General features: G+C 52.2%; 1 protein-coding gene across 1 annotated transcript in view; it reads left to right on the plus strand.

The window, feature by feature from the left end:
* Positions 1-13979: 13979 nt before the first annotated feature.
* Positions 13980-15251, plus strand: part of LOC116758412 (solute carrier family 22 member 11-like) — a 44920-nt gene continuing 43648 nt past the window's right edge. Inside the window, 1 exon segment of the mRNA XM_032641219.1 lies at positions 13980-14372. Coding sequence (XP_032497110.1) covers positions 13980-14372 — 393 coding nt within the window.

Consider the following 15251-nt stretch of genomic DNA (forward strand, 5'->3'; position numbering starts at 1 on the left):
TTTCCACAGGATCTGTTTTTACAGTTTCCTCCTGTTTATGACAAGTGATACTGGTTTTCCAGTTATGGTAGTTGACAAACATCCCGCAGAAGATAAATTATTTAGAAGTCTGTTGACTGAAAGAAAAGCATGAATAAATAATAGTTTATCATTTATTAATAATAAACAAGGGAACTGAGGATGTGACAAAAGTCAGGAAGACATATAAGTGACAGAAGTTTTTTAATATAAATTTACTTATTTTTGGCTGCCTTGGGTCTTCGTTGAGGTGCGCAGGCTTCTCACCGCGGTGGCTTCTCCTGTTGCGGAGCACAGGCTCTAGGCGTGGGGCCTTCAGTAGTTGTGGCTCGCAGGCTCAGTAGTTGTGGCTCACGGGCTCTAGAGCGCAGGCTCAGTAGTTGTGGTGCACCGGCTTAGTTGCTCCGCGGCATGTGGGATCTTCCCGGACCAGGGCTCGAACCTGCGTCCCCTGCACTGGCAGGCGGATTCTTAACCACTGAGCAACCAGGGAAGTCCTAAATGATGGAATTTTGAAAAAACAGTGCTCTGAAGCAAGATGATGAACGCCTGCTGCGTCAGAAACTCATTTTATTACTGTGTCTTTGTCTTGGACTTTTTTTGGTGACCTAAACCTGGGCCTTGAAGATTTTGAAAACCTGGAACAAGTATTTCTTTATTAAATATGTACATCGCTTTTCTGTGTGGCTATGCACTATTCTAAGTGCTTTACTAATATAATATTATCTCATTTCATCCTCACACCCTATGTGATCAGTACTACCGTCCCCATTTTACAGAGGAGGAAACTGAGGCACGGTGAGGTTAGCTAACTGTCCAGCGGTCAGAGCTGGGATTTGAACCCAGTTTGGCTGGCTCCAGAGTCAGCGCTGTGAACTCTCATGGGGTCCTGGCTTCCTAGCCCTCATGCTCAGCCTCTCAATGTCAGCACAGCAATTTGATTCCCAGGTAGTCTTTTCAAAGGCGTTTTAGGGCAGAGGGTGCTCTGCAGAAACGCAGGCCTTTTGCCAGGTCTTTGCCATGGCCGCCTGCCTCGGAGCCTCTTGGGGCTGCATCGTCCTTTACTACAGAGGTGCACTGGGGCCCCTGTGTTTTGGGGACTGAGGGAGACACGAAGGGTTTGGGGTGGAAATCCTCTCTTTAGACTACAGTCACTGCTCCCTTGGCTGGTGTCCCCTGGTCAGGGAAAGCTGACAGCGCTGAGAGTGGCAGTCATTGTCCTTCCAGGGCAGAGTTAGGGGAGCGCTGGTCGCTGAAGCATAAAATGGGCACCAGCAGGTTTCCCTCCAGGATGGGAGTGTTGGAGGATGTTCCGACTTCCCACCGCAGGGGAGTGGACCAGGTGTCTCACAGGAGGCGTTTGACCTCTGTCCTGCACATCATCTACTGCACCCTTCCTGGTATGGCCAGTCTGGGGTCTTTTCTCCTTCTTGAAACTTCTTCCACTACCAGATACCATCCAAGACATGGAGGACAGTGAGTGGGACCCTAGGGGGAAAAAGGATCAAGGTCCTGGTGACAAAATCACGGGGCAAGGAAACTCCTTGGAGGTCACAGAGAAAGCCCAGAGGTGCTGGAGTCCCCGTGGACCAGGAAATCCTGTCCTCAGTCTCGGGACAGGCTCTGGGGTTTTAGCTCTTCCCCTGGGCTCCAGGTCGTGGTCTGCCAGCATTGTAAGCCCTGGAGGGCTGCAATCAGTGACCTAAGGCCACCGTGGGGGAGCTGACAGGGGGCCACTGGTCATCTGTGCATCATGGGACCCACCTGTCCCTGGGCTACCCCTGAGCCTCAGAGCCTGGGCTGCATGTCCCCTGACCACAAGCCCAGCCCCTGGAGCCGCATTTGCCTTCTGTATTCATCGTTCCAGAAGCAGGAAGCAGAACCCTCCAGGAGAAGAGAATTTTCAAGTCAACCAGTGTTTGTCTTCCTCCTGGGGCCTCACAGAGATCCGGATTCAAGCCTCCCCACCTCTGGAGATCCTGCCCAGAGGCAGCACGTCCCCAACGCCCCGTATCCCTGGGGACAGGCCCTGGGGGGTAGCACTTGGCCTAAAGCCTCTTCTCTTGGCCACCTGTGCCCTGGATGCTCTGCTTCTCTTTGTGTTTCCACTGAGAGTCCAAGAGGCAGCCCACCCCACAGCCCCCTGCCTTGCCACGATTCCAGATGAATATAACAGCCCACCTCCCCCACTTTCTTCATCTCTCAGGGCCCTCCTTGCCCACAGATTGGCCCTGGCCCTTGGCCTTGGGGCTGAGGAACTGTGATGTGCTAAAAAGAAATCAGGCTGTGGACGAGCGGAGCTCTCTGATGAGATGTGAAGCATCCCGAGCGCCAGGGCTGCTTCCCTCAGGCACTGGTGCTACTGCCATCCTCGTCAGCATCGCCCAGACAGGATATGACACGCCCAGGGCCCCACTGTGCTTCCCGGTCCCAGGGAAGAGGCAGCGGCGCTTGCTTAAGTGAACCTGGGCCCGAAACCGCCTTAGAGCAACTCCCACTTGCCTTCAGGGCTCCAGGATCCCACAAGGAGGGTCAGCCACCTTCTTTGTGCTTCCATATCCCTGATCATTCGCATTTATCACTGCCTTTATGTCCTTATCAAATATATATACGGTGCTCACTTGTACTACGTGCAAGTCACTGTTCTAAGTGCTTTACTTATGGCCTCAACACGACCTACGGGACAGGAACTGCTATTAGAATTCCCATTTTGCAGAGAAGGAAACTGAGGCACAGAGAGGTTAAAGTCACTTGCCTGAAGTCACTGAACTGGGAAAAGGTGGAGCTGGATTAGCACTGCAGAGCCCCCGTGTTCTTAACCACTGTGGGATGCACCTCTGTCCTAGCTGCCTGGCTTCGCGTCTGTTCCCCCAGACCAGAAGCTTTTTTTTCACCTTTACGTCCATAGTACAGGTTTCCCCCACTATCCAAAAGTAGAGCGTTCCTATGAAACTATGAGATGCTGGGTGTAGTTCCTGGGGAAGGAACTTGGCAGGGCCACTCCCGCTGCCCAGGGTGCGGCACCGCCTGTATAAGGGCCTGCTGCGGAACAAATACTGATCTCTATTTTCGCTTGTTTCCGTGAAAGTGGAAGTCCTCTTCAGATTTCTTTCAATTAATGAAAACGGGTGCTAATGTAACTCTTTGTAAAAGTGAACTGGCGTAAAGTGAACTTTTGAGAAGTGGGGTTACCTGTAATTGGCACAGTGCTCAGGTCCTCAGTAAAGATTTGTGATTGAAATAATGGCCTAGGTGACTATATACTGCATGAGTCGTGGTGGGAACTTAATGTGTAAACCCATCTCTATTCTTGGAGCTTAGACTTTCACCAAGTGTGTGTCATTTTTTTGTTATACCTGCTCAGCAGTCTAAACCACTCAGCTCAGAGATGTTTTTCCCTCTAATTTTTTCTATTATTTCAAATCCTATGTTCAATGTTTTCTCCAACCTCTATTAGATGTCAAAAAGCCTAATTTCCATGACTTGTAACTTGTTGTAAGTATTTTTCATCTCTTTGTCCTTTTGCACTGCATTCTGGGAAATTCCCTTATCAGGAACTCCCAGGTCACTGCATCCACTTCACTGTTCAACCCATTCATTGACAGTTTCAGAATCTGTCAGTCATGTTTGCAATTTCCAAAATGCTGAGAATGTTTCCTTTTCCTTTTTTAAAAAACAGATGTCCTTTCAAATTTCTCTGACAATATAAGCTGTAATTACTTTAGATTTTTCTTCTGTTTACTGCATTACTTCACTTACCTACTGAGTTGGTTCTTCTGTTTGTTGATCTTGTGTATCTCTCTCAGTGCACTGGAATTCCTAAGTGTTGGTGTTTCTTGGTTCTCCATTCATGTTTGAAGAAGTGGAGTGTCTGGACAAAATCGTTGGTTGCTGGAACATCTTTCCTCAGGCCAAGTGGGAATTCCTGCCACCTAGCTGTGAGTGACATCTCTGACTGCAGGAGCCCTGGCCATGGTCCTTTGAGGTGGGGGCTAGCAGTCAAGTCCCGTAGCCAGGTGGAGCGAGTGGACATGAATTTCTGAATAAAGGGCTCCACTCCGATATGGGACCCTTACATTGCTGGGGTGCTGCCCTTGTTCTGTGGGCCTAGCCCCCAGTTTCTGAACCCCTTTTATCTGTACTTGAGGCTTTGACCCTGGGCAAACACTGGAGTCGGTGGCTAAGGGGAGGTAGGGAGGGGGGCTGGCATGACTACTTTGCTGATGCCCCTTCTGTTAATTACCCAAATCCTCTTCCGTTCCCTCACAGCCTCCCACCTGGTGCTATTGAACTCCTGCAAAAGCTCCTCTTCTTCCTCCTGTGTTGGGTGGTGGGTCCCTCTGCCTGGGGGGGTCTCCTTGTCCACCTGCCCCATGATCTTTATATCTTACATGTATTCCTTTCCTCCTTTGCCTTTTGTCATCTCTCTCAATCCACCTGAATTTGGGGAGGGGGAGATAAATGAGTGCTCTGCAGATTATCTTGTACCCTACACCCACCTTCATACCCCGGGAAACCAGGTACAGAGCTCAGGAGACCCAGGTGAAGCAGGGCCTCGGGGCCCCTGCATCCCCTGGGCGATGGCGCCCAGCAGGTTCCTTAACAGCAGGCTCCATAGCTGCAGAGCCTGTGGCTGAGTGAGGTCCCTCTGTAGCTGGGTTGACAATGCAGAGGAGAGTTTGGGGTCTACTTGCCACCGGGGGCAGAACGGGAAAGGGGGGTGGGGAACACATGTCCCCAGGTGTCTGTCTCTATGGGCCCAGCGCTGGCGGGGGCAGCAGGTTCCACTGCCCTGCCCTCTGTGCCGGCAGAGAATAAAGTTGACAAGGGGGGCACTCGGCAAACTTCCTGACAACGCTCCCTCCACGCAGCAAACACCCAGCATGCGCCTCCCATGCACAGGCAGGCTTGGGCGCTGGACAGTTTAAAGATGAGGTAAGATCCCGTTCCTGAAGAGATGATGTTTCGATGAGGAGGCAGTGGTGTGAATAACAACAAAGTCCCTCTTAGAAAGTCCCTTTGAGGAGGTGGAAGGGTTGGACAAGCAGTGGCTGGTGGAGGAGAACGGTCTAAGGCAACGCCCCTTGAAATTGAACAGGCACACAAAATCCTCGGGGATCTTGGCAAATGCAGATTCTGACCCGGGAGGTCTGGGTGGTGCCTGAGATTCTGCATTTCTACAAGTTCCCGGGTGATGCTGTTGCTGCTGGTCCATGGACCACACTCTGAGTAGTAAGGGGAGAGGGAAGCCACAGCTCCCTGCGACACCCTTGCTGCCATACTGTGGGTGATGTGCAGACCCCTGGGAACCCCATCAGGAGAAGAGTCCTGTGGTCTCTCAGGGAGGTGCTATGCCCACGCAGGCCTGAGCCTCGGTGCTGGGCCGGCCAGGCTGCAGGCCCTCCTACCTGGCGTCTCACTGGCCAGGAATTCATGCCATCCCAGGGGGAAGGTGCTGGGGGTGGGTGTGCCCGGGTGGGACAGTGCCCATCAGCTTGGGGGCTTGGGCAGGTGAAACCCCCCCTCTTCAGAACATCAGGGGCTCCGGCTCTGTTCCAGGGTTGGAGGCTGGATCAGACAAGGTCCTACAGGCATACCCGTATCCGGTTTCAGAGTTTGTCATCGGGTCCCCATAAGTGCAAAGTGAGGCCTGTGTGTGGAGCCAGCACATGTGGCAGGTGTCCAGGAACCCTTGGTAATCTCGGGGCCGAGTGACTCAGCAGCCCGTGACATTGGCCAGGGGCCAGGACAGTGCGGGCCACCCTTGGAACCTAGCTGGGAAAACCCTCCCCAACCACGGAGCTTCGAGGGCCCCTTTCAAGGCGGAAGATGTGCGTGTGGGGAGAGCGGCTGACCCGGGGTTAATAAATAAGCTTAAAGGTTAATCCAGCGTGTGACCAAGACAGGCTCACTCTACGGGTCTGGAAGATGTCCCGTTACCGAAAAGAGACACTTTAGAATTCTGAAGAGCAGTATATGCTATCAGGACCTTCAAAAGGATTGTCGTGGTGACACCTATCTGGAGGGATGTTACCGGATCCAGCAAGTCCTTCTGCGGCGGTTCGTATCGTTACCTCTTTAATATTTATTGAAACTACACTCTCACCGTCCTCAGCCCAGGCGTGGTACGGCGCCTGGCAAAAGCCTCTTGCTGCTTTTCCTCTTTTTAGCCCCGTCTTGTCCAAGCCCATACCCACACTGGCCAAGAAGATCTCTCAAAACTGTGAACATAACTGGAGCTCTCTTTCTTGAAGCTGCTTGTCACCCTCTGGGGCAGAGCCAGCGGGTGGGCTCTGTGCTCAGGGCCCCTTTCTACTCCAGTCCTGTAATCCTCCATCCCTACACATTCTTCTGGGGCCCAGACCTTCTCCTCCCACCTCTACCCCACCCCCCGCCTCAGGACCTTTGCACATGCTGTTCTCCTTCCTCAAATACCCACCCCACCTCCCTCTCCCTGCCTCGGACCTGTGCCCTCTCTCGGTTCTTCCGGAGCCCCCTCCCCAGCAGTTAATGTCTTCTGCTTTGTCCCGCTGACATTGTGTGATCAGACTATGTCGTGATGACTTTTTACCTCTGTCTCTCTACTGAACATACCTCCTTGCTGACTCATCTTGGGTCCCCAGGGCCCAACGTGGGGCCTGACACCTGGTAGGTGTTTTTTTTTTTTTTTTTTTTTTTTTTTTTTTTCAGTACGTGGGCCTCTCACTCTTGTGGCCCCTCCCGTTGTGGAGCACAGGCTCCGGACGCGCAGGCCCAGCGGCCATGGCTCACGGGCCCAGCCGCTCCGCGGCATGCGGGATCTTCCCGGACCGGGGCACGAACCCGTGTCCCCTGCATCGGCAGGCGGACTCTCAACCACTGCGCCACCAGGGAGGCCCCTGGTAGGTGTTTAATATGTATTTGTGGAGCTGAAGTAATGATGAATTCTTTCACAGCCTTTGGGATCTGAGTCTTGGTAGGTGGAGGGAAATTGCTGGAAAAAAATTTAAGAACTGGGCTTCCCTGGTGGCGCAGTGGTTGAAAAAAAAAAATTTAAGAACCAAGTGGAATAAATAAATGTGTGTCTGAGTTTCCTAGGGTGCAGTAACCAAGCACCACAAGCCAGGGGGCTAACAATGGCAGACATTTATTCTGCCATGGTTCTGAAGGCCGGAAGTCCAAGTTCAAGGTGTCTGCAGAGCCATGCCCCTCTGCAGGCTCTGGGGGACCATCTCTCTGTGTGCCTTCCAGTTTCTGGGGGCTCCAGGTGCTCTTGGGCTTGTGGCCATATCACTCCGATCTCTGCCTCTGTTTTTGCGTGACCTCCTTTTCTCCCTGTGCCTCTCCTCTGTGTGTCTGTCACTTGTCATTGGATTTAAGGTAATCCAGGATGTTCTCATCTCTAGATCCTTCATCACATCTGCAAAGACCTTTTTGCCAAATAAGGTCACATCCCCAGGTTCTGGAGAGTAGGGTGTGGACACATCACTTTGGGGGCCACCATTCAGCCCCTTACAGTGTGTAATGAGATGAATCCCAAGCCCTCTGAGACAAATGCAAGAGTGGGTCTCATAACAGCTGGGAGTGGGTCAGTCCAGGCAGGAAGAGCACGGGTGACCAGTGACTGCACGGTCATTCTCTGGTGGCTGCAGGCAGTGTGGAGAGAACCGAGCGGGGACACCTGGATCCTGGCCCCTGCCCCATCACCCCTCCACCCCGGGGCCAGCACTTTATGTTTCTGGGGCTCTTCTCTGTGGCAAGATGAGAGGTGAGGACGCATCTCAGGATCCTTCTGTCTCTAAGTCTCTGTCCCTTTAGTCTATTGGCGAATGCAGAGAGGGGAACCCGCAGCAGCAGACACCCTGAAGGAGTATGGGGTGGGGTTGGGCGTGGGGCTTACCACCCTGTGGCATCCCTGTGAGGCTTGAGGGAATCACCCGACATCTCTGAGCCTCCTTTATTCGCGAGTCACCCACCTCCTCAGTAGTCCAGAGCATTACCGAGGCATCAGCCTGGGGCCCACACATAATCACAGGACCCCTGTTGACCAACTGTCACGCCTCACAAAAGAGGGTTGGGACCCCCTGCCTTAGGTTGGGTTCCTCCAAAGGTCTGAGTGTAAACCATTTATCTGGAGGTGATCTCAGGAGGGGAAGTGAGACAGCGAAGAGAAGGAAGCCCACAGGGGATGGTATCAAGCCAGCTACCTTCATGGCACTGGGGTCAGACAAGCTGGGGATGGACGCACCAGCTCCGGGCTGGAGGCTGCTCTGGGGGCCTTATGTCTCTAAAACTTCTGACTCGCTCTACGTGGCCCCCTCGAGCTCCTGAAGCCAGAGAAAGCCCTCGGGTACCCGCAGTAGGTACCATCAGAAGGTACAGAAAAGAAGTCCTTTGACCCCTTCCCCACAGAACCAAAGGAAGTGAGCAGAAGACAAATAAGAAGGGCTGAATCCACATAGCTGGGGCTGAGGGAAAGTCCAGTCTCAGGCCACCTGCTTTGAGAAGGACCAGTGGACAAGGCTGTGGGTTGCAGGACGATTCCAGCAGTTTCCAGACATCACTGTTCTTGCATCGGGTCAAAGCATAAACTGGGGGGGGGGGGGGCTGTGGTGACCAGGGTCCACTGGAGAGGACACAACCTCTGAACGTGAGCACTTGGCAGCCCGGACCCATCTGAGGAAATAAAGCTCAGATACGAGACTGTCTGGTCACATCCTACCTCCTGGAACCCGCAGGTGCAGCTCAGGCACTCTTCCACCGTCTCTCTTCCCCGGTCCCAGAGGCTCCCGTTTCTCAGCCTTCCTACGTATCGAGGATGGAGGAAAAGCCCTCCATTATGTAAACTGAGGCAGGGTGTGAGAAGACGCTGCCAAATTATTTTTAATGAAGTGTCACATTGATACCGAAACCTACAAAGATTGCGGGAAGGGAGGAGGGAAGGGAGGAAACCACAGCCCAATCTCACATGCGAAGAGTCGTGGAAAGCTCTAAATAAAACCTTAACAAGCAGAATCTAGCTGCACATTGAAGGAATAATAGCCCTTGTCTAAGTAGGTTCACTGCTGGAATGAAAGGATGGTTCAGCATTCTTTGGAAAACTCATTCGTATGATTCAGGAAATTTATTAACATAATTCATCATATTCATTGATTTAACAAGAAAAGTCATCCTGTCAACCCCATAGGTGTTGAAAAGACATGTGACAAAACCCAACAATCTTTCTTGATTTAAAGAGGCAAACCACGGGCTTCCCTGGTGGCGCAGTGGTTGAGAGTCTGCCTGCCGAGGCAGGGGACACGGGTTCGTGCCCCGGTCCGGGAAGATCCCACATGCCGCGGAGCGGCTGGGCCCGTGAGCCATGGCCGCTGAGCCTGCGCGTCCGGAGCCTGTGCTCCGCAACGAGAGAGGCCACAGCAGTGAGAGGCCCACGTACCGCAAAAAAAAAAAGAGGCAAACCATGAAAAAAATTCCTTCATCACCATAGTGTGGAGGAGACCTCTCAGATTATGACACAAAAATCCCAAAGTCAAAAAAAAAAGATTGAAAATTTGATGACAAAAAAAAAAATTCTACATGCAAAAAGATCAATAACAATAGCACGGTAACAAAGTCCAAAGAAATTTTAAAATATTCTCAACTTCTATCACAGGCAAAGAACCAACCTCTCGAACATAAAAGGAGCTTGTAGAAATTGCTAAGGAAGCCACAGACCGTAATCAAAAAATAGACCAAGAACAAACAGTTCATGGAAAAAGAAATACAAATATATCTTAAATATGTTAAAAGATGCTCAACCTCACTCGTAAGAAAAGAAAGATAAAATAAAGCTGCCTTGAAATACTACTTGTCACCCATGATATTGGCAAAACCCCACAAGTGTGGTCATAGTGCAATGTGTTAGGAAGCTGAGGACAGTGTACATGAGGGTGTCCCGGGGGAGGCCATTGGGGCTGCCTCTCAAGGCCACCAGCTCACTGACACCTCAACTCCATAATCCCACTTCTGGAATTTTATTCTACAGATACAGTAGCACACATTCAAAAGAGTATATGTGCAAAGTTATTCATTTCAACATTTTTTGTAATATCAAAATATTAGTTGCAATCCAACTATCCATTGACAGGAAACCAGTTAGGTAAATTATGGAAATCCACACAATGGAATACTATGCAGCTGTGAAAATGAATCAGTATGTTCTTGGACGCACAAGGTATACCATTGTGGGGAAATAAACACAAAGTGCAAAGTTACCTTTTGCATAAAGGGGAGCAAAATAAGAATGCACTTTTACCCTTGCTTATGTTTTAGGAAGCAAAGGTGAAAGGATGCACAAGAAATTTTAAAAGGTTACCTGAGGGTGGAGGTGGCAAGTGGGGACCGTGGAAGGGGGCAGGTGGGGAACCGCTTCATTGTATACCTTGTTTACATTTTCTGTTCTGAACCTTGCGAATTGACTACCTATTCAACACTTTTAAAACTTGATGCATATATTTGAAGATGCTCTAAGATTTTTCTAGAAGAATAAACATTGTTGGTGGCACCTGCAGGTGAGGGTGCCTCCGGGCAGGTGAGGGTGATGGGGGAAAAGGACTTTTATTTGTCATTTTACAAAGTTCTGGACCATTGGGTTGTTTGCCATGTACACATACAACTTCTCAATTAAAGACAGCTAATTATTAATGCTGATGTGTTCCTGAATACATAGAAAAAAGCATTTGAGTGGATTCCTCTGGGGCGGGAAGTGTTGGAGTTAAGACAGCAGAGAAGAGGCTTTCCTTCCATTACCCCCATGAGTCTGTGACTTATACAAGTCTCTACCCCTGCCCTGCTGTGTGAGCCCAGGAAAGACCCTCACCTTTTGCTGACCCTAGGATCTTCTAGGAGTGCAGGGAGGGGCCAAAATCCAGTGAGCCCAGCTGGATCTGAAATGCTGTGACTTCAACTGGAAAAGAAAAAAAGGAAGAATAAGGGATCAAGTGTGATGCCGGTGATGATGGTGGTGGTTAATACCCACTGTCAGGCCATTCATTATCTCATTTAATCTCACTATAAGTAAGCGGAAGGCCTCCACCTTAGAGATTCAGAGAAGGGACCCTGGAGTTCAGAGAAGGGAAGTGAACTGCCTAAGGTCATTTGGCAGCCAAGCTTGGCCTTGGCGTTTTTTTTTGCGGGGTGGTGGTGGTGGTGGTGGTGGTTGCGTTGGGTCTTCGTTGCTGCGTACGGGCTTTCTCTAGTTGCGGGGGCTTCTCTCGTCGCGGAGCACGGGCTCTAGGCGCGCAGGCTTCAGTAGTTCTGGCTCGCAGGCTCTAGAGCGCAGGCTCACTAGTTGTGGCACACGGGCTTAGTTGCTCCACGGCACGTGGGATCTTCCTGGATCAGGGATCGAACCCGTGTCCCTGCATTGGCAGGTGGATTCTTAACCACCGCTCCACCAGGGAAGTCCCTTGGCCTTGGCTTTAATTGGTAGAGCCCTTGGATAGAAAAGTCAACTCCAAGGGCAATTCTGGTTCTACGAGAACCAGGGGTTCACTTTACATGAATTAATTTAATGAGACAGTCTGGAGGGCTTTGTGGCTACAATCTGAGGCTGCCTGCATCCCACCCCAAGGCCCCCTCTTCCCACCTCTGCTTGGGTATTCCTGGGGGATGGGCACAGGGGTGAGGATGAGCGTGATGCTGGGAATGCTGCAGTCCCGGGTGTGACCACCAGGTGGCGGAGCAGCTGCACCCAGTCCTGCCCCCCGCAGCCCCAGAAAAAGAAAATACAAATTAAAAATTCCTTGGTCTGGAAGCGGAAAGTCAGTTGGAGATTCCGGGAGCCTTCTGGCAAATCCAGGAGGTTTGACCTTCTCCTGTAAGCAAAGCTTAGGGGCATCCATGACAGGCAAATGGCAGGGAAGAAGAGAACATTTTTTAAAGCCTATGGAAGGAGGAGGTAGAAGGAGGAAAGAATTCTCTCGAAGACCCTGGGATTTCAGTAGCCACCTCTAGCCCAGCCACTATCCAAGGGAGGCCTGGGTCCTAGTGCAGGAGAATCACCTCAGGGCTTATTTTTAGATGCAAATTCCTGGGCCCACAGGGGAACGGCATTTTCACCAGCACTCCAATGGTTTCTGATCCTGGCTAAGGTTTGAAACACCAACATGGCAACACTTCCTTTCCCAGGTCAGAAACCAGGGGCCAGAGAGAGGAGGTCACTGCTCAAGGTTATGGCCCACGGGTCCAGGCCTTCCCCTGTGATGATGGTGCACGATTCTTTCCATGTAAAATTTGGCCTGGGATAGTTTTGGAGGGGGCTGCTCCCAATCAGCCCCTCTCTCCTGGCCTCCTGGGCTTTAGTTTGGGCTGGTTCTCTCCCCACCTCTCTATTTGCTATTTTAAAATTCACAACGAGTTCCTGCCCGAGAGGCAGCGGCCCGGGCTTTGAAATCCAGGCCCAGAAACCGGACTCCCGGCTTCCTGGCTGGGCGCCATCTTGGCTGAGTTCCCCAAGCGCTCTGGGGAGCTTCTGGGAAGTTTAGGGTCCGGACACCTACCCACACCTCACCCACACTTCCAGTGCTCTTCAGACTTCTCTCCGGAACTGACTCAGCCAATTCTTCTTGCGCCTGGGAGGCCCTAATTCTGACCCAAAATCTGAATTCCAGCCTTTAGCTGGGATTTAGTACATGACAAGCTAGAGACCAAACAGCAGCTAGCCAGGGGCCTCGGAGAGAGCACAGGCTGTGGTGTGTGGTTCGAATCCTGATTATGCTGTGTGACTTTGGGCAAGCTGCCTGCCCTCTCTGAGCCTCAGTTTCCTTGTCTGGGGGAATCAGTACTGTTTCTCTCCTGGGCTGCCATGAGGAGTGAATGAGAGAGTGCAGGCAGTGTGGTCAGCATGGAGCTGAGCACACAGCAAGCCCTTGGTGCCAGGAGCAGCTGTTACTAAGAGGCATAGCGCAGGGTGGGGCCCTGGGGCAGGGGCTCCCTGCCTCCTCACACCAAGCTGGACTGGCATCAGACACTGGGTCAGGGGGATGTGACTTTACTCACTTCCCCAGTCTGCTCAGCTCCAGGGCCCACGAGGGCCTTCTAAGGGATGCCAGGAAATCGTAGCCTTGGTTTCCAACCTGGGGGAGCTTACAATCTAATAAAGGCAACTTGGAACCTTGAAATGGAAATTTCCTGAAATAGTGCGTCTGTGAGCTGGTCTCCCCATGCTGCCTGGTAGGAGGCACACGGTAAGGAGGGACAGAGCCCAGGCCTGGGCCCTCCTGCCAGCTCCGTGCGCCCACGCCCACCTCCCCCGGCCTCCCTGCAGCCTCAGGGTGGTGGAGCCCCGCTCGAGAGGGCCCTGCTTGATCCTCACTTCTGTGCTTTAGCAAAATGAACTGATATGGTCCAGGATGGGTGAAAGTTCGGCCAACAGTTTCCTGATTAGAAGGAGGGCGTGTAGAGGGCTCTGAAAGTTCAGACTGAAGGATGCTATCAGGCGGCCCGCGGGGAGCTGCTGAGGCCTTTCTGAGTAGCTGCGCCTGCCTTTCTCCCCCAGGATTCCTTGCTGGGATTTCACTTTAACCGTGGCAACGAGGCCATGGCCCGGTTGATGTTTCTTCCACAGCTGTAATTCAGTAACATCACGACATCGAGTCTTTTTTTTTTTTTTTTTTAAGCTTCTTGACCTTTTACTCTTGGTGCTGGAGAGCAGGGTGCCCCAGATGCCCCAGGGAGTCTTATCTCCTCTCCAGAGCAGTGGAGCGTCTGAGCGGTCATTCCTAGAAGTTGGGTGGGGAGGGGTTTCTTCAGAATATCTTGGGCATCTTGGGACACACTTAACTGGCTGCCGGACAGCTGCCCCACCCCCACGGGGCCGAGTGGTGAGCGGAAGCAGAAGGTCTGGAGATCCTGCACTTGCTGGTGGTTCTGGGCAGCAGGCTGGTTACTCACCAGCTCCCTGACCCCCAGGAGACCTGCTCTAGGTGCCGGCATCTCTGTCCATGGTGTTCACTGAGCTCTTGGAGCAGCCTGGGGGTGCGGGCTTCTTCCAGACCCTGCAGGTCCTCACCATCTTCCTCCTCTTTGTCTGGGTGCCCATCCAATTAGTTGTGGAGAACTTTTCAGCTGCTGTCCCAGGCCACCGCTGCTGTGCCCACATGCTGGACAATGGCTCTGAGGCCCCGGGAAACCTCACCCCCGAGGCCCTCCTGGCCGTCTCCATCCCACTGAGCCCCAACCAGGAGCCCCACCAGTGTCTGCGCTTCCGCCAACCACAGTGGCAGCTCCTGGACCCCAACGCCACAGCCACCAACTGGAGCGAGGCTGCCACGGAGCCACGCGTGGACGGCTGGGTCTACGACCGCAGCACGTTTACCTCCACCATCGTGACCGAGGTGAGGGCCTCCCCCTGACCCGCCCCAGCCAACCCCACCACTTCCTTCCTTCCCAGCCTCCCAATGACTGGGAAGATTAGATAGACTGCATCACCGCTGTTGAATGATATGCCACTCCCTCAACACGTAAGTACTGATCACTTGGGATGGCCTGGACTCTGATCTAAGGCTAAGGTTGCAGGATGGACAGGGAGGTTTCTAGGAGCTTACATTCTGCTGGAGAATTCAGAATTAGTCAGCATTTAAACCAGTAATAACAGCAGAACAAGTCCATACCTCGTGCCCTTTAAGTGGCAGCCACCGTTCTGATGCTTTCCCTGTCACCACAATTTCACAACAACCTCTTGAGGTGGGTTTTATTATTGACCCCGTTTAATAAGTGACAAAACCAAAGCCCAGAGAGGTTAAGTGATTTGCCCCAGGACACAGAGCTAAAGCACACTCGAATCTGATTCAACCTGGGCAGCCAGGCACCAGAACTTCTCCATCACTTTCTGTCCTGCCTTGAGTCTCAAGGCCCCTGCGTTGTAAGTGAGCACAAAGGAGAAAGCAGCTCCTGCTAGTAGGGAAGGGAGAGGCAGGCTCTCTGAAGAGGTGACATTTAAGATGCGACTTGGATTATAAGAGAAGGAATCAGGGACTGACTTAGTGGCACAGGGGTTAAGAGCCCACCTGCCAATGCAAGGGACCCGGGTTCCAGCCCTGGTCCAGGAAGATCCCACATGCCTCGGAGCAAGTAAGCCTGTGAGCCACAACTACTGAGCCCACGCACCAGAACTACTGAAGCCCGAGCGCCTAGAGCCCGTGCTCTGCAAGGAGAGAAGCCACCGCAATGAGAAGCCCACGCACCACAACGAAGAGTAGCCCCTGCTCGCTGCG

This window comes from Phocoena sinus, chromosome 8 (genome assembly GCF_008692025.1).
Source record: "Phocoena sinus isolate mPhoSin1 chromosome 8, mPhoSin1.pri, whole genome shotgun sequence".
Lineage (NCBI taxonomy): Eukaryota > Metazoa > Chordata > Mammalia > Artiodactyla > Phocoenidae > Phocoena > Phocoena sinus.